This window comes from Pongo abelii, chromosome 4 (assembly GCF_028885655.2).
Source record: "Pongo abelii isolate AG06213 chromosome 4, NHGRI_mPonAbe1-v2.0_pri, whole genome shotgun sequence".
Lineage (NCBI taxonomy): Eukaryota > Metazoa > Chordata > Mammalia > Primates > Hominidae > Pongo > Pongo abelii.
Window position 1 is genome coordinate 186,536,536 of NC_071989.2, and position 23,790 is coordinate 186,560,325.

The 23,790-nt window shown below is 41.3% G+C and overlaps 1 protein-coding gene across 4 annotated transcripts in view; it reads right to left on the reverse strand.

Annotated features, from left to right (window-relative positions):
• LOC100452562 (SUMO-interacting motif-containing protein 1) overlaps positions 1-23,790 on the reverse strand; it is a 94,748-nt gene that overhangs the window by 47,120 nt on the left and 23,838 nt on the right. For 3 of the 4 annotated variants that reach the window (XM_024247022.3, XM_054546972.2, XM_054546971.2), the window contains exons 2-4: positions 5,037-6,398; positions 890-1,122; positions 1-70 (exon numbers count right to left, since the gene is read on the reverse strand). In XM_024247022.3, coding sequence (XP_024102790.2) covers positions 1-70; positions 890-1,122; positions 5,037-6,398 — 1,665 coding nt within the window. The remainder of the gene's footprint in view (positions 71-889; positions 1,123-5,036; positions 6,399-23,790) is intronic. The other variant, XM_054546973.2, reaches the window with a different exon arrangement.

Consider the following 23,790-nt stretch of genomic DNA (forward strand, 5'->3'; position numbering starts at 1 on the left):
CTCTTCCTCCATGACATAGGTGAGCAGTTTCCAGTCCCACTCCACTGTCTTGGCATTGGCTGGATGTAGCCTGAAAGTCAAGTGAAATCATTAGAATTATGGAGAATTTAGCAGAAGAAGGGATAGGATCTGAAGGTGATAGAAGGAAGAAGCCTCTTCTTATCCTCCATTATCCTTTATGCTCTTGCTCACCTTCTGGTATCATACCATGTCAATCTGAGAGTAGTGGAACTTCATTGTTTTTTGCTACCCAGTATCCACTCCCCTTTTGGAAAGCTTCAGTACTATAATTTTGTCTGAAGAAACCAACTCTTCACTACTCTTAACCAACTAGTTTTACCTACCAGAACCCCAAAATGAAGTATGTGGCTTTTTTAGCCAATTGTGCTGTTCTACCCCTCAATTCACGGTGATTGGCTCAAAGATATGGTCATGTCTCTCATTAGGCCAATTAAATCCTGCAAGACTCAATTTCAGAACTCTTGGGTGACTATAAAGGAAACAGACTCTCTCCCACTGGAAGTGCCATAAAAGCCTGAGGCTGAGAGGCTACCACATGCGGCCCAGAACAGAACTGAGGCTGAGCGGCTACCACATGTGGCCCCAAACAGAAGCAGAGCTGCAGAATGAACCCTGGTAACCATTTTTGTATACTGAATCAAGTCACATCTCACTCCTCGGTTTCTAGTAACACGAGCCATTAAATTCTCTTTTACCAGTAGTTAAGGTCTGTTTGGACTGGGTTTCCTATCATTTGCAATTCAAATAACACTAATATACTAAGTCACCCACTGTAACGGTTAGGGTAAAAAAGCCTGTCAAGAGAAAGCTATGCCCTGAGTCCAAGATCCCTAGAAGATTCGCCAACAGCCGAGGTTATGGTTCATACTGCTGAATTTTCATGAGAAGCATGTAGGCCTCCTTTAGGACATCCACAGTCTCAGAGCCACTGAGCAAGATTTTCTGGATGATGTGAGCCACGATTTCTCTTGGTGGGTAATGCTGGGGTGACACAAAGTCCATCAAAAACTGCACAGTCCCCAGGGGAAAATTCTCTTCAATGGTATTTGTTACCATTCTTAGTCTTCGATGAGGGATGGGTTCTAATTTTTGACCCTTGTTCTGTAGAGATTAAAAAGAAGGAAATTAGGAGGGATTTTTATTTTATTTTATTTTTTTATTTTGAGATGGAGTCTTGCTCTGTTCCACAGGCTGGAGTGCAGTGGCGCAACCTCGGCTCACTGCAAGCTCCGCCTCCCGAGTTCACGCCATTCTCCTGCCTCAGCCTCCAGAGCAGCTGGGACTACAGGCACCCACCACCACACCCAGCTAATTTTCTTTTGTATTTTTAGTAGAGACAGGGTTTCACCGTGTTAGCCAGGATGGTCTCGATCTCCTGACCTCATGATCCGCTCGTCTCAGCCTCCCAAAGTGCTGGGATTACAGGCATGAGCCACCGCGCCCAGCTGGGATTTCTACAGTATACAAAAATAAGAGGTTCTAGAATAGGTTGAAGATAGCAAAGTTTTCCAGGCATTTGAAATATTTCATGATTAAAAAAAAAAAAAAAAAGAGTACGGGTGCAGTGGCTCACGCCTGTAATCCCAGCACTTTGGGAGGCCAAGGCAGGCAAACTGCTTGAGGTCAGGAGTTCGAGAGCAGTCTGGCCAACATGGTAAAACCCTGTCTCTACTAAAAATATAAAAATTAGCCAGATGTGATGACATGCATCTGTAGTCCCAGCTACTTGAAGGCTGAGACATGAGAATTGCTTAAACCCGGAAGGTGGAGGCTACAGTGAACCGAGATGGCGCCACTGCACTCCAGCCTAGGTGACAGAGCGAGACTCCAAATCAAAACAAACAGACAAAAAAGAGCTTTATCTAAAAAACTTTTAATGCCATGGGAAAAAGCTTATATAAAGTTAAAAAATCAGAATTCAAAATTGTACATGTAACATGATTTCATCTATGTTAAAATATAGCATAGACAGAAAAATACAAAAGGGTCAAGAGGTAGCCTAGGTTGATTTTGGGGTGAGGGTAACTAGAGACTTAGGGATAGCTGTGATACTATATCAGATACTGAAATAGATAAGAAAGAAGTTTTAAATTCATTTTGTTGTTAGGAGAAGAATTCCATTTTTTTTTTTTTTGTGAGAACAGTAAATATTAAGTTGCTTCTTCCCCCAAAAAATATGTATCTAAAGACTGCGAGAGAATATGTGAAAAGTGATTTTCTATTATGTGGGTGGTAGAACTAGGGGTGATTTTTTCTCTAAGTGCTCTTCTATATTTTTCAATTTTTCCATAATACACACATTACTTTTATAATTAGAATAATTTTAAAGTTTGATATGAGGGTTTAATAACAATAAATTTGGAGCTCTTAATTTTTTTTTTTTGAGATAAAGTCTGGCTTTGTTACCCGGGCTGGAATACAGTGGCATGATCATGGCTCACTGCAACCTCTGCCTCCCAGGCTCAAGCCATCCCCCTACCTCAGCCTCCCAAGTAGCTGGGACTATAGGCATGTGCCACCACGCCTGGCTAATTTTTTTTGTATTTTTAGTAGAGACAGGGTTTCACCATGTTGCCTAGGCTGGTCTTGAACTTGTGAACTCAAGTGATCAAGCCTGTCTTGGCTTCCCAAAGTGCTGGGATTATAGGTGTGAGCCATCATGTCCGGCCTTAAACAATTAATTTTTTTTTTTTTTTTTTTGAGATGGAGTCTCGCTCTGTCGCCCAGGCTGGAGCGCAGTGGCGCGATCCTGGCTCACTGCAAGTTCTGCCTCCCGGGTTCACGCCATTCTCCTGCCTCAGCCTCCAGAGTAGCTAGGATATAGGTGTGTGGCACCATATTCAGCTAATTTTTGAATTTTTTATAGAGGGGGTTTCACCATGTTGCCCAGGCTGGTCTCAAACTCCTGGGCTCAAGCAATCCACCTACCACGGCCTCCCAAAATGCTGGGGTTACAGGCGTGAGCCACCGTGCCCAGCACTGAACACTTAATGGATCCTCAACTAGTTCTTACAATAATCTTAGGAAATACATACTATTATTATTCCTATTTTATAAATAAAGAAACTGAGATTTGGAGGGTAAGCATTTGTCATACAACAAATGGCAGAAGCTGGTTTCAAACACACGTGGCATAAACTTCAGAGCCATCCTCTCAACCCCTACTCTCCATAAACAACAAAAATAATTAGTGTATATGTTAAAAATCCCAGTTATTAAAATATGTAAAACGCCTATGTATAAAAAGGCAACTGGGGAGGAAATACATCAAATTATTCACAATAATAAATGCCGTCTGGGCCGGGTGCGGTGGCTCGCGCCTGTAATCCTAGAAATTTGGGAGGCCGAGGTGGGCGGATCACTTGAGGTCAGGAGTTCAAGACAAGCCTGGACAACATGGTGAAACCCTGTCTCTACTAAAAGTACAAAAAGTTAACTGGAAGTGGTGGCGGGTGCCTGTAATCCCAGCTATGCGGGAGGCTGTGGCAGAAGAATCACTTGAACCTGGGAGGCGGAGGTTGCAGTGAGTGAGCTGAGATTGTACCACTGTACTCCAGCCTGAGTGACAGGGTGAGACTCCGTCTCAAAAAAAAAAAAAGAATGAGCTAGTGGTCAGGCAGAGGCATAAAGAAGGAGAAGACATACAACATATTAGAAGATGTAATAATTTTAAAAAAGAGAAAAAAAATCATTCTCCAAGGTCAAATCAGTGTGAATCCTTGGTTCTTTCCTACCTGGATCACTGCTTGAATGAGGAGAGCATACCTTTTGACGCTGAACTGTTTCAAGCTGGTTTTCTCAATATGGGGGATGGGATGTACATAACTAAAAAACACTTTATACTGTGGAACTTAGCCACAGTTATTTTCCCTGACACATCTAGTTTACTTCTTATAAATCAATGATGACCAATGGAAAGGAGCATTCCCACTCATGTCTTAAAATTGAATTTCTCCCCCACCAAAGTCAGCAAGTAATAATTTTGGAGGCCCTTAAGTGATAGAGTATTATTATCTCTGTGATATGAAAGCCGTAATAAGGGCACCAGGAAGGGAAAAGCATAGGAGTTGAAGATAAAAATTTATTTATTTTGTTGAGACAGATTCTTGCTCTGTGGCCAAGGCTGGAGTGCAGTGGTGCAGTCTCAGCTCACTGCAACCTCCGCCTCCCAGATTCAGGTGATTCTTCTGCCTCAGCCTCCTGAGTAGCTGGGATTACAGGTGCATGCCACCACATCCAGCTAGAAGATAAGAATTTACATAAGGCCTAAGATGAGCCTGACACCCTGACACTTTCATGTATGACCCTGTGAGGTATGTTATTACTTCCATTTTACAGATAGGAAAGCTAAGGCTCAAAAAGGTAAAGTGCCCCACCGGGTGCCGTGGCTCACACCTGTAATCCCAGCACTTTGGGAGGCTGAGGCGGGTGGATCACGAGATCAGGAGATCGAGACCATCCTGGCTAACACAATGAAACCCTGTCTCTGCTAAAAATAACAAAAATTAGCCAGGCGTGCTGGGCACGGTGGCTCACGCCTGTAATCCCAACACTTTGGGAGGCCAAGGCAGGTGGATCACGAGGTCAGGAGATTGAGGCCATTCTGCCTAACACTGTGAAACCCCGTCTCTACTAAAAATACAAAAAATTAGCCGGGCGTGGTAGCGGGCGCCTGTAGTCCCAGCTACTAGGGAGGCTGAGGTAGGAGAAACTCTTGAACCTGGGAGGCGGAGGCTGCAGTGAGCCAAGATTGTGCCACTGCACTCTAGCCTGGGAGACAGAGCAAGACTCGGTCTCAAAAAAAAAAAAAAGTAAAGTGACAGTTTTTAAGTGTGGGGCTAAAATTTGAACCCAGATCTGGGCCTCTACACTGAATGGGTCTTTACAAGTGGAGGAAAGATAAGAAATTTCATTTATGCTTGACCTGTCCTCTCATGCATGGACTCCAGTCACACTGACCTTCTCCTAGGCCTAGAGAAAGGACACCTAATCCCTGGGGGAAGATGTTAGCTCACCTCTCTTGTGTCTTTATCCGGTATTAGTGTCTGAAAGAAGAGGTGATGAACCGGAGGTCGTAAGAAGTACTTCAGTCTATGCAGGCATGGTCTGTTGTACAAGCCACCTTGTGGTGCTCGTGATTGTACGTGGGCAGACCCGGGTTTGGCAGGCTCTGACAGTGATATTTCTTTTCTGGCTGGGGTTTCCATGACAGAGAGCCAAGGAACTTTCTCTAAGGGAGTTTCAGACTGTGGGCTGGGAGAGCAGCTTGGAGAGGACGGAGCTGAGATATCCATAGGCATGTCACGGTTCTGTACATTATTCTGGGTAAAGTCAGGCCTGTCTCCTGGTAAGTGAGGGATGTCTCTAGGTGAGTGTGTCACATCCCCTGATGAGTGTGGCATGTCTCCAGGTGAATGTAACACATCTCCCGGTAAGTGTGGCATGCCCCCTGGTGACTGTGGCACATCTCTTGGTGACCCTAGCATGTCTCCTGGTGACTGTGGCACATCTGGTGATGGTGGCATGGTTCCTGGTGATCGTGGCACATCTCCTGGTGACTGTGGCATGTCTTGCAGGTATGCCACATCTTGTGGATGTAATATGTTTTGAGGCGGGCCTGGTACATCTTGAGGTAGGCCCAGAGAGTCTTGAGGTGGGCTTGGTGAGTGCTGAGGATGCCATAATGAGTCTTGAGGTGGGCTTGGGATATTCTGCTGAGGGCATGGCACTTCTTGAGGTGGGTGAGTTAGAGCTGGTAGTTGGCACTGCATGGTTTGTGGTGGGCATGAGGAGGCTCGTGGTGGACATGGTGAGGCTCTCGGTGGGCATGGCAAAGCTCGCAGGGGGCACGGCAAGGCTTGTGGTGGGCGAGACACATCTTGCTGTGGGCATGGCAAGGGTGCTTTTTGATTGCTGCTGCTGCTGCTGCTACTATTATTGCTTGTTGGGGAGAGGGAGCTAACATCTGAAGACAGCTGTAGGCTTGCCAAGAAGCTGAGGTTACCTGTGAATGTGGCTGAGCTACAATTAGGCTCTGTTGGATAAACAGAGCCTCCACTGATGGATGTAGTGGGTGGGGGACCTACAAAGGTGTTTTCTTCCACTAGGTCCAAATCTACAGGATCACTGTTAATGATTCTCCGTGCTGTAGGCTGAGAGCTTCTGTCCACCTGCCCTTCCATCACCGCTTTGCCAGAGAGGCTGGCACATGTCTGAAGACTGGTTGGCTCCTTCTGGGAAGGAGTGACAGGTTCTAAAGTTAAGTCAAGAGTGGCAATAGGTCTGTTTTCTCCCTCAGCTCTTGTCAGGTCAATCACACACAGTCCACTGCGATCTTTTGTCCTTGGTCTGGTCTCTCTAGTTAAGTCAATGAAGTCCTGTTGAAGGATTGTGTGAAGAGAAGAGGTCAAGATAGGAGTATTAGCTTTATCTGAGACGACTTAAGTCTTAGCTTTTAAGGATAAGCATTACTTTACCATTTCACCTCACTGATAAGTTACACATCTTGTATAACATAAGCAATAGTATTGCCAAAGCTGTCAATTTCTATACCTTCTTAAATTCTCCAAATGTCACATACGCATGACTAGGATCATAGTGGGATTTTTTTTTTTTTTTCTGGTCCAAGGAGGACAGAGGAGTAGTAGGAGATACTCCAACTTTAAGTCATAAAGTCAAAAGCAACCTTTGTTTGGAAGGTCAAATACACAGGATAACCTACAACAAAAGCTAAATAAGAAGTGAAGCAAATGTAAAAGAATCTATGTGCTAAGAACATGTTGAGTATTTTCACATCTTTAATTTTCACAATGACCTGAGAAGGTAGGCATTATCAATCCATCATACAGATGGGGAAACTAGAGTTCAGAGGGGTTAGGTTATCTACCTTAAGATTATACAGCTAAGTAGCAGAGACAGACATTCAAACACAGATCTGTCTCCTTCTTTCCCTGTGAGGGCCTAGGAATGTACAACTTGATTCAATATGTAATCAACCTAGAAACAGATATGAAAGATAACATAACAAGGGTAATAAAACCAATAGTGTGAGTCTGAGCCCTAAGTAAGTAAATTAATGAAAACTTCCGATCTCCACTTCCACTCCTTGGCAAACTGATCAGGCTATTCACAAAGCCTAATGATACAGTACAGAGGTATTGTAATCAACCTCTGTACCATGAGCCTGGAAAAATATTGCTCTACCTTCTGTCTTCTCACTTACTTGGATACTATTGCCACTGGTACTTTAGGACCCTGAGGCTAGCAATACTATTGCTGCTATCACAGCTACCATGCTATTTCTCTTAATAGATGGTCACCATTGTCAACAGCACCAAAGCAGAATACAGAATTCTGAGTGGGTCGAGTGAGAAGTTGGCATCCTGGAATAGGGATTCCCTCATCCTGGAATAGGGATTGCTTGGTGAAACCTAATGCCTCATTCTTAGGAAGCAGCCATATAGTATCACCACCTTTGGTGGCTTGGCTCTCAATGGCTAGAACTGAACATAAATAGCTGAAAGGCCATCAAAGGTCTGAACTCAACTCCTCTCCCATAGCCAACTGCTAAAATGCAACATCACCAGGTTTCTCCCATTTATTTATTTATTTATTTATTTATTTATTTTTTCTTGAGACGGAGTCTCACTCTGTTAGCCTAGGCTGGAGTGCAGTGGTACAATCTCGGCTCACTGCAAACTCTGCCTCCTGGGTTCAAGCCATTCTCCTGCCTCAGCCTCCCAAGTAGCTGGGATTACAGGTGTACACCACCACACCATACTAATTTCTGTAATTTTAGTAGAGATGGGGTTTCACCATGTTGGCCAGGCTGATCTCGAACTCCTGACCTCAGGTGATCCGCCTGCTTTGGCCTCCCAAAGTGCTGGGATTACAGGCACGAGCCACTGTGCCTGGACTATTTAAAACCCATCACCAGCTAGGCACGGTGGATCACCTAGGGCCTAGGAATGTTTGCTTTTGTCCTTTTACCTGGAATGACTATTATCCCTTTGATTGTTTGGAGTTTCTTGTCTTTCAAGACACAGCAGATACCACAGAAGTGATCCTTCCAGATCACTTCTCCCCGCTGGTTAAACTAACCCATTCCTCTATCATGTCTCCACTGAACCTATGCAAACCTCTCTCTTTATCCTCAAGAATTTAATGATATTGAAAATAGAAATGTATTTTTACTTCATTTTCCAATTGTCCATTGCTAATATAAATATACTTGATTTATATATATTGATACTGTATCCTGCAACCTTGCTAAGTTCACTAGTTTGAGTAAACTTTTTTTGTCGATTCCTTAGGATTTCTTTTTTTTTCTTTTTTTATTCTTTCAATTTATTTTATTTTTTTAAGTGTTTGCTTACATTTTATTTTTATTTATTTTTAACTTTTTAAAAAATTATTATATTTTAAGTTCTAGGGTACATGTGCACAACATGCAGGTTTGTTACATATGTATACGTGTGCCATGTTGGTGTGCTGCACCCATTAACTCATCATTTACATTAGGTATATCTCCTAATGCTATCCCTCCCCTAGCCCCCAACCCCACGACAGGCCCAGTGTGTTGATGTTGCCCTTCCTGTGTCCAAGTGTTCTCATTGTTCAATTCCCACCTATGAGTGAGAACATGTGGTGTTTGGTTTTCTGTCCTTGCGATTGTTTACTGAGAATGATGATTTCCAGCTTCATCCATGTCCCTACAAAGGACATGAACTCATCATTTTTTATGGCTGCATAGTATTCCATGGTGGATATGTGCCACATTTTCTTAATCCAGTCTATCATTGATGGACATTTGGGTTGGTTCCAAGTCTTTGCTATTGTGAATAGTGCCACAATAAACATATGTGTGCATGTGTCTTTACAGCAGCATGATTTATAATCCTATGGGTATATACCCAGTAATGGGATGGCTGGGTCAAATGGTATTTCTAGTTCTAGAACCTTGAGGAATCGCCACACTGTCTTCCACAATGGTTGAACTAGTTTACAGTCCCACTAGCAGTGTAAAAGTGTTCCTATTTCTCCACATCCTCTCCAGCACCTGTGGTTTCCTGACTTTTTAATGATCGCCATTCTAACTGGTGTGAGATGGTATCTCACTGTGGTTTTGATTTGCATTTCTCCGACAGCCAGCGATGATGAGCATTTTTTCAGTGTCTGTTGGCTGCACAAATGTCTTCTTTTGAGAAGTATCTGTTCATATCCTTCGCCCACTTTTTGATAGGGTTGTTTGATTTTTTCTTGTAAATTTGTTTAAGTTCTTTGTAGATTCTGGATATTAGCCCTTTGTCAGATGGGTAGATTGCAAAAATTTTCTCCCATTCTGTAGCTTGCCTGTTCACTCTGATGGTAGTTTCTTTTGATGTGCAGAAGCTCTTTAATTAGATCCCATTTGTCAATTTTGGCTTTTGCTGCTATTGCTTTTGGTGTTTTAGACATGAAGTCTTTGCCTATGCCTATGTCCTGAATGGTATTGCCTAGGTTTTCTTCTAGGGTTTTTATGCTTTTAGGTCTAACATTTAAGTCTCTAACCCATCTTGAATTAATCTTTGTATAAGGTGTAAGGAAGGGATCCAGTTTCAGCTTTCTACATTTGGCTAGTCAGTTTTCCCAGCACCATTTATTAAATAGGGAATCCTTTTCCCCATTGCTTTTGTCAGGTTTGTCAAAGATCAGATGGCTGTAGATGTGTGGTATTATTTCTGAGGGCTCTGTTCTGTTCCATTGGTCTCTATCTCTGTTTTGGTACCAGTACCATCCTGTTTTGGTTACTGTAGCCTTGTAGTATACTTTGAAGTCAGGTAGCGTGATGCCTCCAGCTGTGTTCTTTTTGCTTAGGACTGTCTTGGCAATGCAGGCTCTTTTCTGGTTTCATATGAACTTTAAAGTAGTTTTTTTCCAATTCTGAGAAGAAAGTCATTGGTAGCTTCATGGAGATGGCATTGAATCTATAAATTACCTTGGGCAGTATGGCCATTTTCACAATATTGATTCTTCCTATCCATGAGCATGGAATGTTTTTCCATTTGTTTGTGTTCTCTTTTATTTCGTTGAGCAGTGGTTTGTAGTTCTCCTTGAAGAGGTCCTTCACATCCCTTATAAGTTGGATTCCTAGGTATTTTATTCCCTTTGAAGCAATTGTGAATGGGAATTCACTCATGATTTGGCTCTCTGTCTGTTATTGGTGCATAAGAATGCTTGTGATTTTTGCACATTGATTTTGTATCCTGAGACTTTGCTGAAGTTGCTTATCAGCTTAAGATTTTGGGCTGAGATGATGGGGTTTTCTAAATATACAATCATGTCATCTGCAAACAGGGACAATTTGACTTCATCTTTTCCTAATTGAATACCCTTTATTTCCTTCTCCTGCCTGATTGCCCTGGCCAGAACTTCCAACACTATGTTGAACAGGAGTGGTGAGAGAGGGCATCCCTGTCTTGTGCCAGTTTTCAAAGGGAATACTTCCAGTTTTTGCCCATTCAGTATGATATTGGCTGTGGGTTTGTCATAAATAGCTCTTATTATTTTGAGGTATGTCCCATCAATAACTAATTTATTGAGAGTTTTTAGCGTGAAGGGCTGTTGAATGTTGTCAAAGGCCTTTTCTGCATCTATTGAGATAATCATGTGGTTTTTGTCTTTGGTTCTGTTTATATGATGGATTACGTTTATTGATTTGCATATGTTGAACCAGCCTTGCATCCCAGGGATGAAGCCCACTTGATCATGGTGGATAAACAATTTGATATGCTGCTGGATTCGGTTTGCCAGCATTTTATTGAGGATTTTTGCATTGATGTTCATCAGGGATATTGGTCTAAAATTCTCTTTTTTTTGTTGTGTCTCTGCCAGGCTTTGGTATCAGGATGATGCTGGCCTCATAAAATGAGTTAGGGAGGATTCCCTCTTTTTCTATTGATTGGAATAGTTTCAGAAGGAATGGTACCAGCTCCCCCTTGTACCTCTGGTAGAATTCGGCTGTGAATCCGTCTGGTCCTGGACTTTTCTTGGTTGGTAGGCTATTAATTATTGCCTCAATTTCAGAGCCTGTTATTGGTCTCTTCAGGGATTCAACTTCTTCCTGCTTTAGTCTTGGGAGGGTGTAGGTGTCCAGGAATTTATCCATTTCTTCTACATTTTCTAGTTTATTTGCATAGAGGTGTTTATAGTATTCTCTGATGGTAGTTTGTATTTCTGTGGGATTGGTGGTGATAACCCCTTTATCATTTTTTATTGCATCTATTTGAATCTTCTCTTGTTTCTTATTAATCTTGCTAGTGGTCTATCAATTTTGTTGATCTTTCCAGAAAACCAGCTCCTGGATTCATTGATTTTTTGAAGGGCTTTTTGTGTCTCTATCTCCTTCAGTTCTGCTCTGATCTTAGTTATTTCTTGCCTTCTGCTAGCTAGCTTTTGAATGTGTTTGCTCTTGCTTCTCTAGTTCTTTTAATTGTGATGTTAGGGTGCCAATTTTAGATCTTTCCTGCTTTCTCTTGTGGGCATTTAATGCTACAAATTTCCCTCTACACACTGCTTTAAATGTGTCCCAGAGATTCTGGTATGTTGTGTCTTTGTTCTCATTGGTTTCAAAGAACACCTTTATTTCTGCCTTCATTTCATTAGGTACCCAGTAGTCATTCAGTAGCAGGTTGTTCAGTTTCCATGTAGTTGAGCGGTTTTGGATGAGTTTCTTAATCCTGAGTTCTAGTTTGATTGCACTGTGGTCTGAGACAGTTTGTTATAATTTCTGTTCTTTTACATTTGCTGAGGAGTGCTTTACTTCCAATTATGTGGTCAATTTTGGAATAAGTGTGGTGTGGTGTTGACAAGAATGTATATTCTGTTGATTTGGGGTCTATTACGTCTGCTTGGTGCAGAGCTGAGTTCAATTCCTGGATATCCTTGTTTGTTAACTTTCTGTCTCATTGATCTGTCTAATGTTGACTGTGGGGTGTTAAAGTCTCCCATTATTATTGTGTGGGAATCTAAGTCTCTTTGCTGGTCTCTAAGAACTTGCTTTATGAATCTGGGGGCTCCTGTATTGGGTGCATATATATTTAGGATAGTTAGATCTTCTTGTTGAATTGATCCCTTTACCATTATGTAATGGCCTTCTTTGTCTCTTTTGATCTTTGTTGGTTTAAAGTCTGTTTTATCAGAGACTAGGATTGCAACCCCTGCTTTTTTTGTTTTCCATTTGCTTGGTAGATCTTCCTCCATCCCTTTATTTTGAGGCTATGTGTGTCTCTGCATGTGAGATGAGTCTCCTGAATACAGCACACTGATGGGTCTTGATTCTTTATCCAATTTGCCAGTCTGTGCCTTTTAATTGGAGCATTTGACACATCCACATTTAAGGTTAATATTGTTATGTGTGAATCTGATCCTGTCATTATGATGTTAGCTGGTTATTTTGCTCGTTAGTGGATGCAGTTTCTTCCTAGCCTCGATGGTCTTTACAATTTGGCATGTTTTTGCAGTGGCTGGTACCGGTTGTTCCTTTCCATGTTTAGTGCTTCCTTCAGGAGCTCTTGTAAGGCAGGCCTGGTGGTGACAAAATCTCTCAGCATTTGCTTGTCTGTAAAGGATTTTATTTCTCCTTCACTTATGAAGCTTAGTTTGGGTGGATATGAAATTCCGGGTTGAAAATTCTTTTCTTTAAGAATGTTGAATACTGGCCCCCACTCTCTTCTGGCTTGTAGAGTTTCTGCCGAGAGATCAGCTGTTAGTCTGCTGGGCTTCCCTTTATGGGTAATCCAACCTTTCTCTCTGGCTGCCCTTAACATTTTTTCCTTCATTTCAACTTTGGTGAATCTGACAATTATGTGTCTCAGAGTTGCTCTTCTGGAGGAGTATCTTTGTGGCATTCTCTGTACTTCCTAAATTTGAATGTTGGCCTGCCTTGCTAGGTTGGGGAAGTTCTCCTGGATGATATCCTGAAGAGTGTTTTCCAACTTGGTTCCACTCTCCCCGTCACTTTCAGGTACACAAATCAGATACAGATTTGGTCTTTTCACATAGTCCCATATTTCTTGGAAGCTTTGTTCGTTTCTTTTTACTCTTTTTTCTCCAAACTTCTCTTCTCACTTCATTTCATTCATTTGATCTTCAATCACTGATACCCTTTCTTCCAGTTGATCGAATCGGCTACTGAAGCTTGTGCATGCATCACGTAGTTCTCGTGCCATGGTTTTCAGCTCCATCAGGTCATTTAAGGACCTCTCTTCATTGGTTATTCTAGTTAGCCATTCGTCTAATCTTTTCTCAAGGTTTTTAGCTTCTTTGTGATGGGTTCAAACATCCTCCTTTAGCTAGGAGATGTTTGATCATCTGAAGTCTTCTTCTCTCAACTCGTCAAAGTCATTCTCCGTCCAGCTTTGCTCTGTTGCTGGCGAGGAGCTGCATTCCTTTGGAGGAGAAGAGGCACTCTGATTTTTAGAATTTTCAGCTTTTCTACTCTGGTTTCTCCCCATCTTTGTGGTTTTATCTACCTTTGGTCTTTGATGATGGTGACATACAGATGGGGTTTTGGTGTGAATGTCCTTTCTGTTTGTTAGTTTTCCTTCCAACAGTCAGGACCCTTAGCTGCAGGTCTGTTGGAGTTTGCTGGAGGTCCACTCCAGACCCTGTTTGCCTGGATATCACCAGTGGAGGCTGCAGAACAGTGAATATTGCAGAACAGCAAATGTTGCTGCCTGATCGTTCCTCTGGAAGCTTCATCTCAGAGGGGCACCCGGCTGTGTGAGGTGTCAGTCGGCCCCTACTGGGAGATGCCTCCCAGTTAGGCCACTCAGGGGTCAGGGACCCACTTGAGGAGGCAGTCTGTCCGTTCTCAGATCTCAAACTCCATGCTGGGAGAACCACTACTCTCTTCAAAGCTGTCAGATAGGGACATTTAAGTCTGCAGAAGTTTCTGCTGCCTTTTGTTCGGCTATGCCCTGCCCCTAGAAGTGGAGTCTACAGAGGCAGGCAGGCCTCCTTGAGCTGCGGTGGGCTCCACCCAGTTTGAGCTTCCTGGCTGCTTTGTTTACCTACTCAGGCCTCAGCAATGGTGGGCACCCTTCCCCAAGCCTTGCTGGCACCTTGCAGTTCAATCTCAGACTGCTGTGCTAGCAATGAATGAGGATCCATGGGCGTGGGACCCTCCAAGCTAGGCGCGGGATATAATCTCCTGGTGCGCCGTTTGCTAAGACCGTTGGAAAAATGCAGTATTAGGGTGGGAGTGACCCCATTTTCCAGGTGCCGTCGGTCATAGATTCCCTTGGGTAGGAAAGGGAATTCCCTGACCCTTTGCGCTTCCTGGGTGAGGCAAAGCCTCGCCCTGCTTCAGCTCTTGCTCAGTGGGCTGCACCCAGTCATGCACCCACTGACAAGCCCCAGTGAGATGAACCCGGTACCTCAGTTGGAAATGCAGAAATCACCCGTCTTCTGCATCACTCACCCTGGGAGCTGTAGACTGGAGCTGTTCCTATACGGCCATCTTGGAACCTAGGATTTCAATATACATTTCTATATATGTGTTGTCTGCAAATAAGTCTTACTTCCTTTCCAATCTGTATGCTTTTTTTTTTTTTTTTTTTTTTGCCTTATTGCAATTGCTAAGGCATTCAGTATAATTCTGAATAGAAGTGTCAAGAACAGACATTCTTGCTTTTTGTTTTTTGAGATGGGGTCTCGCTATGTCACACAGGCTGGAGCGCAGTGGAGTGATCCTATGACCTGAGCCTCCTATGTAGCAGGGACTGCAGGTGTGTACCACCATACCCAGCTTATTTTTTTTTATTTCTATTTTTTGTAGAGATGGGTTGTCACTACAGACTGGTCTTGAACTCCTGGGCTCAAGGAATCCTCTTGCCTTGGTCTCCCCAAAGTGCTGGGATGACCAGCGTGAGCCACTGTGCCTGGCCCTTGTTTTTTTTCTTTTTAATTTTTATAAGTGCATAGTAGATATATATATATTATATATATATCTATATGTAGATTATATATTATATTATAATATATAATAAATATATAACATAATAATTATATATAATATATAATTAAATATATAACATAATAATTATATATTATATATAATAATTATATATTATATATAATATATATCTATGGGGTACATGAGATATTTTGAGACAGGAATATTTTGAGACATTGTATAATGTGTAATAATCACATCAGGGTAAATGGGTATCCATCACCTCAAGAATTCATTTCTTTGTTAAGAACATTCCAATTGTACTCCCTCAGTCATTTTGAAATGTATAATAAAATATTGCTTACTGTAGTCACCTTGTTGTGCTATCAAATACTAGATCTTATTCATTGTATCTAACAATATTTTTGTACCCATTAACCATCCATTCTCTCCCAACCCCCTACTCCCCTTCCTAGCCTCTGGTAACCATCATTCTACTCACTATCACCATGAGTCTAATTTTTAGCTCTCACAAACAATGAGGACATGCAAAGTTTGTCTTTGTGTGCCTAACTTATTTCACTTAACAGAATGTCATCCAGTTCTGGAAGGTTATTAATAATTATTGATTCTATTTCTTTATTGGATATAGGTCTACTTAAATTATCTACTCATACACTTTTTTTTTGAGACAGAGCCTTGCTCTGTCACCCAGGCTGGAGCGCAGTGGTGAGATCTTGGCTCACTGCAACCTCCGCCTCCAGGGTTCAAATGATTCTCAGGCCTCAGCCTCCTGAGTAGCTGGGATTACAGGTGCCTGCCACCATGCCTCGCTAATTTTTGTAGTTTTAGTAGAGATGGGGTTTCGCCATGTTGGCCAGGCTGGTCTCGAACTCCTGACCTCAGGTGATCCGCCCACCTTGGCCTCCCAAAGTGCTGGGATTACAGGCCACCATGCCTGGCCCCTCTTTACTCTTCCCTCTCCTCCTGGTGCTGTGAGTTGTGCTGCCTGAAGTTGGGGAAGGGGTGACATAAGCTTTCCCCTGGCTGCCCCAGCTGGTGTCTCACTGGATCATGTGGACCCCAAATCCACTGGCTCTGAGCCCAACACAGCACCAGGACTTGTCCAGGAATTGCAGTCCTTGTGGCCTAGACTGCCTTTCAAATTTATTTAGCACCCCACAGCACCTTAGCCCATGGTGGTGGGGCTAGCTGGAACTCAAGTTCCGACTGCTAGGATGGACGATTTGCCTCTGGCTATGTCTGTTCTAAATGCTTCTGCTGTGGGCACTGGCCAAATTCTGCCGTGTGTAGTTTTCTGCTGTGACAGGGCTGCAGTGAGTTCCAATTCAAAGTCTCACAATCACTTCACTTTCCCTTCCCCAAGCACACAGATTCTCTCTCCACATCATATTGCACTGCTGGATGATGGAGGAGGCGTGGTATAGTCAATTCAAGACTATCTTTCCTAACCTCTTCAGTGCCTCTTTCCTTAATATATTAAAACCAGGTAGTGTGATTGCTCACCTGAGTTTTAGTTCTTCTGAAAGTGCTTTCTTGTGTGGATAGTTGTTCAAGTTGGTGTTCTTGCTTGGGGGACAAATGCTGGAGGGTTCTATTCAGCCATCTTGCTCTGCCTCCCCTGCTTATTCTTGAACTTAGAAGAAAGAATTTCAGACTTCCATCATTAAGTGTAATTCTAGCTGTTGGGTTTTCACAGATGCCTTTAAGGAAGTTCCCTTCTTTTCCTAGTTTACTCAGAGTTTAAATTGGGAATAGCTATTAAATTTTGTCAAATGCTTCTGCGGCATCTGTTAAGATGATGATGATTTTTTGTTCTACTAATACCAGAACTTATATTGATGGATTTTCTAGTGTTAAATTAACCTTGCAATCCTGGGAAAGCTTCTCTTGGTTATGATGTATTGTTCTTTTCCTATGTTGATGGGCTTCAGTGAATCGATATTTTGTTAAGAATTTTTGCATATTTATCCTGGGCACAGTGCCGCATGCCTGTAATCCCAGCACTTTGGGAGGCCTAGGTGGGAGGATCTCTTGAGCTCAGGAGTTCAAGACCAGCCTGGGCAACAAAGCAAGACCTTGTCTCTACAAAAAAATAAAATAAAATAAACTAGCTGGGCGTGGTGGTGCATGCCTGTGGTCCCAGCTACCTGGGAGGCTCAGAAGGGAGGACTGCTTAAACCTGGGAGGTCAAGGCTGCAGTCAGCTGTGGGGTCACCACTGCACTCCAGCCTGGGCAAAAGAGTGAGGCGTCATCTCTAAGAAAAAAAAATTTGCATGTTTATGTGGGATTTTTATTTGTAATTTTCTATTTTTGTAATTTCTTTTTCTGTTTTTGTTATCAGAGTAAAACTGATTTAATAAAATAACTTGAGAAACAGTCCTACCCCTTCTATTTAAGTTGTGTTTGAATAGTACTATGTCTTTCTTAAATGTTTGGTGAAATTCACCAGTGAAGCCCTTTGCACCTGAATTTTGCTTTGCAGGAAACGTACAAATTAAAATTACAAATTCAATTTCTTTAGTAGACATAGGGCTATTAATATTTTATCCGCCTTCTTGTGTTAGTTTTATGACTTGTGTTTTTCCAGAAATTTGTCCATTTCATTTAATATCAAATTTATTGGCATAAAATTGTTCATAATATTTCCTATCAACTTTATAATTCTATACTCTGTATAGATTTATTCCCAATTGCTATTTTTATCCCCAATACTGGTAACATTTTTTTAAATCCCTGATCAATCTAGCTAGATATTTATCAACTTTATTGATCTTTTAAATCTGTTTCCTATTTCATCTATTTCTGTTATCTTTATTATTTCCTTCTTTCTACTTTATATTTAATTTGTTCTTTCTCTAGCTTCTTAAATGGAAGCTTAGGTTTAGACTTTTTTCTTTTCTAACATTAACATTTAAAACTAAAAATTTCACTGTAATGACTACTTTGGCTTCATCCCACAATTTTAAAAAGTATGTGAATTTTTCTGAAGGACACTTTTTAATATGTAGTCATTTTATTATCATGTGGTTCAAATTTACTTTCATTATGGTCAGAAAACATACTCTGTAAGATTTTAATCTTTTGAAATACACTGAGACTTATCGCCTAAACACGGCCTACCCTGGTGAATCTTCCTTGTGTACTTAGGGAGAAAAAGTGTATTCTGTATTTGTTAGCTACAGTTCTATAAATATCAATCAGGTCATGGTAGTTAATAGTGTTTTTCAGATCTTTGATTTCTTTACTTTGATGGGGGGGATCCAGTTGTATTATCAACTACAGAGTAAAAAGTGTCCAACTACGGTTGTAGTTTGACTGTTTTCCCTCTTAGTTCAGTTGTTTGCTTCATGTATTTTGAAACTATACTTATTAGGTGCATATACACATGTAATTCTTTTTTTATTTTATTTTATTTTATTTTTATTTATTTATTTTTTTAAATTATTATTATTATACTTTAGGTTTTATGGTACATGTGCGCAATGTGCAGGTAAGTTACATACGTATACATGTGCCATGCTGGTGCGCTGCACCCACTAACTCATCATCTAGCATTAGGTATATCTCCCAATGCTATCCCTCCCCCCTCCCCCCACCCCACAACAGTCCCCGAAGTGTGATGTTCCCCTTCCTGTGTCCATGTGTTCTCATTATTCAATTCCCACCTATGAGTGAGAATATGCGGTGTTTGGGTTTTTCTTCTTGCGATAGTTTACTGAGAATGATGATTTCCAATTTCATCCATGCCCCTACAAAGGACATGAACTCATCATTTTTTATGGCTGCATAGTATTCCATGGTGTATATGTGCCACATTTTCTTAATCCAGTCTATCATTGTTGGACATTTGGGTTGGTTCCAAGTCTTTGCTATTGTGAATAATGCCGCAATAAACATACGTGTGCATACACATGCAATTCTTATAACTTCCTAATGTATTAACTCTTTTATCATTATGAAAGATTCCTCTTAGTCTCCAGAAATCTTCCTTGTATTGATGTCTTGTTTTTCTGGTAAGAATAGAGTTACTACAAATTTCTTGTGCATACTATTTGCATGGTATATTTCTTTCTATCCTTTTACCCTCAGTGTATTTGCATCTTTATATGTAGAATGTCTCTCATATAGACAGTACATCTCATATAGATAGCACATACTTGGTTCTTGCTTTTTTTTTGGTCCAGTCTGACAATCTCTGCCTTTTGTTTAGAATTTTGGTCTATTTACACTTAATTATTTACATGTTCACTTTTAAACCTACAATCATACCATCTCTTTCCCATTTCTTCTATCCATTATTTGTTTCACTGTTCCTCTTTTCCTACCTCCCTTTATGCTAAAGACATATTTTTTGGCATTCCATTTTAATTCCTCTATTGGTTTTCTATCTATATGTCTTTTCATTATATTTTTAGTGGTTGCTCTTGGGACTACAGTGTATAAATTCAATTTATTCCAGTGTACTTTAGAAAATTTTAGAAAATGTATTGAATTACTTCTTGGCACAGCATGGTGGCTCAGGCTTGTAGTCCTAGCACTTTGGGAGGCCAAGGTGGGCAGACTGCTTGAGCTCAGGAGTTGGAGGCCAGCCTTGGCAACATGGTGAAACCCCATCCCTACAAAAAAATTTGGCTGGGCGTGATGATGCACGTCTGTAGTCCCAGCTACTTGGGGGGCTGAGTCAAGAGGATTGCTTGAACCTGGGAGGTTGAGGCTGCAGCGAGCTGAGATTGCATCACTGCACTCAAGCCTGGGGGACAAAGCCAGACAAAGACAAGCCTGGGGGACCAAAAAAAAAAAAAAAAAAAGAAAAAGAAAATTTATCGAATTACTTAAGGTAAAACTATAGAAACCTTACAAAATATTCCATTAACCTGTGCCTCATCCTGTATTTTTGTTGTCCTGTGTATTATCTGTATACATTGTAAACACATCAACACAGTAGTACTATACTTTTTCAGTCACTTGTCTTTTAAAGATATTAAGACATAATAAAAAATCATTATTTTTGTTTTACACACATTTACAATTTCATGTGCTCTTCACTCCTTTGTGTAGATCCAAATATCCATTTAGGTGTCATTTCCCTTCAGCCAAAATGTCTTATAGTGCAGGTCTGCTAGTGAAAAATTCTCTCATCTCTGTTTATCCAAAAATGTCTTTATTTTCCCCTTATTTTTGAAGGATAATTTTTCCAGATGCAGAATTCTTGGCTGAAAGCTTTCTTTTTTCCACCATTTGAATATGTTGGTCCAATGTCTTTTGACCTCCACAGTTTCTGATAAGAAGTGAGGTGTTAATTGCACTGTTGTTCCCTATGTACAATATACCATTTTTCTCTGGACAGTCAATAAGTGGTTTTGTGATTATCTTGCTTTCAGTCTGCTGTACTTCTTGAGTAAGTTAATTTTTTCCCCACAAAATGTGAGAAAATTCCAGTCATTATTTCTTCAAAAAATTTTCTATAATCTACTGCTGCCTCTCCTTCTAAGACTCCTTCTAATACCTATTATGGATTGTTTGATATTGCCCTAAGACTCCTTCTAATACCTATTATGGATTGTTTGATATTGCCCTAAGACTCCTTCTAATACCTATTATGGATTGTTTGATATTGCCCTAAGACTCCTTCTAATACCGATTATGGATTGTTTGATATTGCCCTAAGACTCCTTCTAATACCGATTATGGATTGTTTGATATTGCCCTAAGACTCCTTCTAATACCTATTATGGATTGTTTGATATTGCCCTAAGACTCCTTCTAATACCTATTATGGATTGTTTGATATTGCCCTAAGACTCCTTCTAATACCTATTATGGATTGTTTGATATTGCCCTACATATCTCTTTTCAACTTTATTCCATCTTTTTCTCCCCTGTTTCTCGAAACTAGGTGATTTCTATTGATCTAGCTTGAACTTCATGGCTTCTTTTGCCAATCTGCTTTGTTTTCTAATCTACTGTTGAAGCTATTTAGATTTTTAAAAAAATTTCAGTTACTGTATTTTTCAACTCTCAAATTTCCAATTTTATAGTTTCCATTTCTTGGTTGAGATTTTCCACCCACTCATTGATGTCATCTTTTAACTCATTGGACACATTTACAGTAATTGCTTTGAAGTTTCTGTTAAATCCAACAACTAGGCTCACTCAGAGTCAGTTTCTATTGACTGCCCTTTCCCCCTCCTTGAGTATGAGTCACACTTCTGTTTCTTTGCATGCCTAGACACTGGGTTTAAATGTGTTCTTCTAAGAATTGTTGTGGGGTTTTTGTTGTTCTAGTAGATATTAATACTTAACCTGCCTAGATTCGAACTGCAAACTTTGTCTCCCTTGCACAATATAGGTACTGATATCTTTGTTCTTATGGTTTCCAGCCGCTGTTGTTTTAACCTGGCCTCTTGAGGCAGGGGGGTCCTCTGTTGTGCCTACATAATTTGGCTGTCAGCCAAGCACCTGAGCAGTCATTTTACTAAAATTTTGTGGTTCACCCTTCGTATGATTTTTCTTGTTTGCAGGGATTCCTCTGTAATTTCTTGCTCTGCCAGCCTTGACCTCTGTCCCCTGACATTTCAAGTCCATAAAATCTCAGCTTTCTGCCACCCAAGTTGCAAATGATCGGGGAATGCAATCAGTTAAGAAAGCCGCAAAGTCACAGATATCACCCTATGCAGCTATCTTGTAAGAACAGATTCCGCTCTGGTATCTGCCTGATTTTTCACCGGGCCCTCAGAGAGTACTTTAACAGGTATGGTGAGGCAGTTTCACAGATTGGAAGTAGAATCCAACTGCATTGCTCTTCAAACTTTGGAGAGAGTCAGTTGCTCCCCTCTTTGATGGGTCCATAGCACACTGTACATACTAACATTACTTTAGCACATATCATGAAGCATTTTTGCAGGGTACTTAATTATCTTCTCCCCCATTTGAGAATAACCTCTTTTTGTATCCTGTATCCTTGGTAGCTATAAGGTACTTGGATCCAACACATGATTAATAAATAAATTTAATCTAATAATATTTGTTAATTTATTCTCATTTCATTGTTCTCTCATACTCTCCCTAACTCCTAATTAAGTAATTTGCATTTCTATCACATATTGCTCCAATTAAACTTTCACAGATAACAAATTACCTTTCTAATTTTAACAGTTGTATTGCCAGAGGGAGGAGAAACACAGATTACTAAGGCATCCCGATATTTGGCATCTGCAGAGTGAAACTAGGAAATAACTCCATCAGGCCTCCTAATTAACCCTATTTTCAGACATTATGAGGTGAATATTATTCACATTTTAGAGCAAAACAAAGAAAGCTCAGAAACCAGAACACTTTTCTTTTGGGGCTTTGGATTTAATAAATTGGAAGTGTCAGATTCACCTATACCAGCAAACTGCTGACCCAAGGCTTATCACCCACTTATGGTGTTGATAATGGGATATGCTGCCTACCACTGTAGCTTCTGTTCAGTTTTTGGTTAATTTTACTCTTTGGAGACTTCTGTTAATTCTTGCCAGCCTGGCTAGCAGGAAAAATTAGTTTTGGTTAGAATCCTGTTTGTTTGTTTGTTTTAAGTGGAGAGTCCTTCTAAGTTGGCTAACTCCTGAAGGAAAAAATTCCTGGTCAAGGCTTGTGTTGAACTTCTATCCAGTGACCTTGTTAAACTCCCTCAATTAGGTCCTAGGAGGGTTTTGTTGTTGGGGGTGGGTATATTCCTTGAGATCTTCTGCATAGACAATCATGTCATCTGGAAATAGGGACAGTTTCATTTCTTTTTTCCAATCTGTATGCCTTTTATTCCCCTTTCCTATTTTACTTTTTTTGTAGAAATGGTATCTCCCTATGTTGCTCAGGCTGGTCTTGAACTCCTGGGCCCAAGCATTCTTCCCTCCTTGGCCTCCCAAAGTGCTGGGATTATAGGCATGAGCCACCACGCCTGGCCTATTTCCTTTTCTTAACTAATTGCACCAGCTGAGACTTCCAGCACCATCTGAATAGGAGCGGTAAAAGCAAATATCATTGCTTTGTTCTAAATCTCACAGTCCACAATCAAATGTGGGAGCAATGGGCTGATCTAAGGTTTGAACTTAAAATTAAAAGGAAAGCAGAGTGTAAAAGTTTGAAAAACTTGCAACCCAGCCCTGTGGTAGGGAAGGAACAAGCATTTTTAGGACAGAAATTTAAAGGGGCTGAAGAGCAACCACTTGTAAAAGAAATTAGCAAGACAATGGGAAAAAGGCCTAGAGGCCTAGAAGGACAGAATGGTTTCAGGAGCCCAATCCAAATTCAGGCTGTTCAGGCCCCAGTCAGGGCTCAAAAGGCCCCAGACATGGCTCAGGCTGCCAATCAGAGGCCCTGGCAGCTTCCACGTGGTGTTAAGTCTGTTGACACACAGAATGCAAGAGCGCATTCTGGCAGTTTCCACCTAGATTTCGGAAGATGTATCAGAAAGTCTGCATGCACAGGCAGAAGCCTGCCACAAGGGCAGAGCCCCCACAGAGAGACTCTACTAGGGCAGTGCCAAGGGGAAATGTGGGGTTGGAGCTCCCACAGAGTCCCTACTGGGGTACTCCTTAGGAGAACAAGGCTGCTGCCCTCCAGAGCCCAGAGTGGTAGAGCCACCAGCAGGTTGTACTTTCAGTCTGGAAAAGCCAAAGGCCCAACCTCCCACTTGTGGGAGTAGCCATATAGGCTGTGCCCCAGTAAAGCCAAAGGGTGGGGCTGCCCAAGGCCTTAGGAGCCCACCCCTTGCACCAGTATGCCCAGGATGCAGGACATGGAGTTAAGGGAGATTATTTTGGAGCTT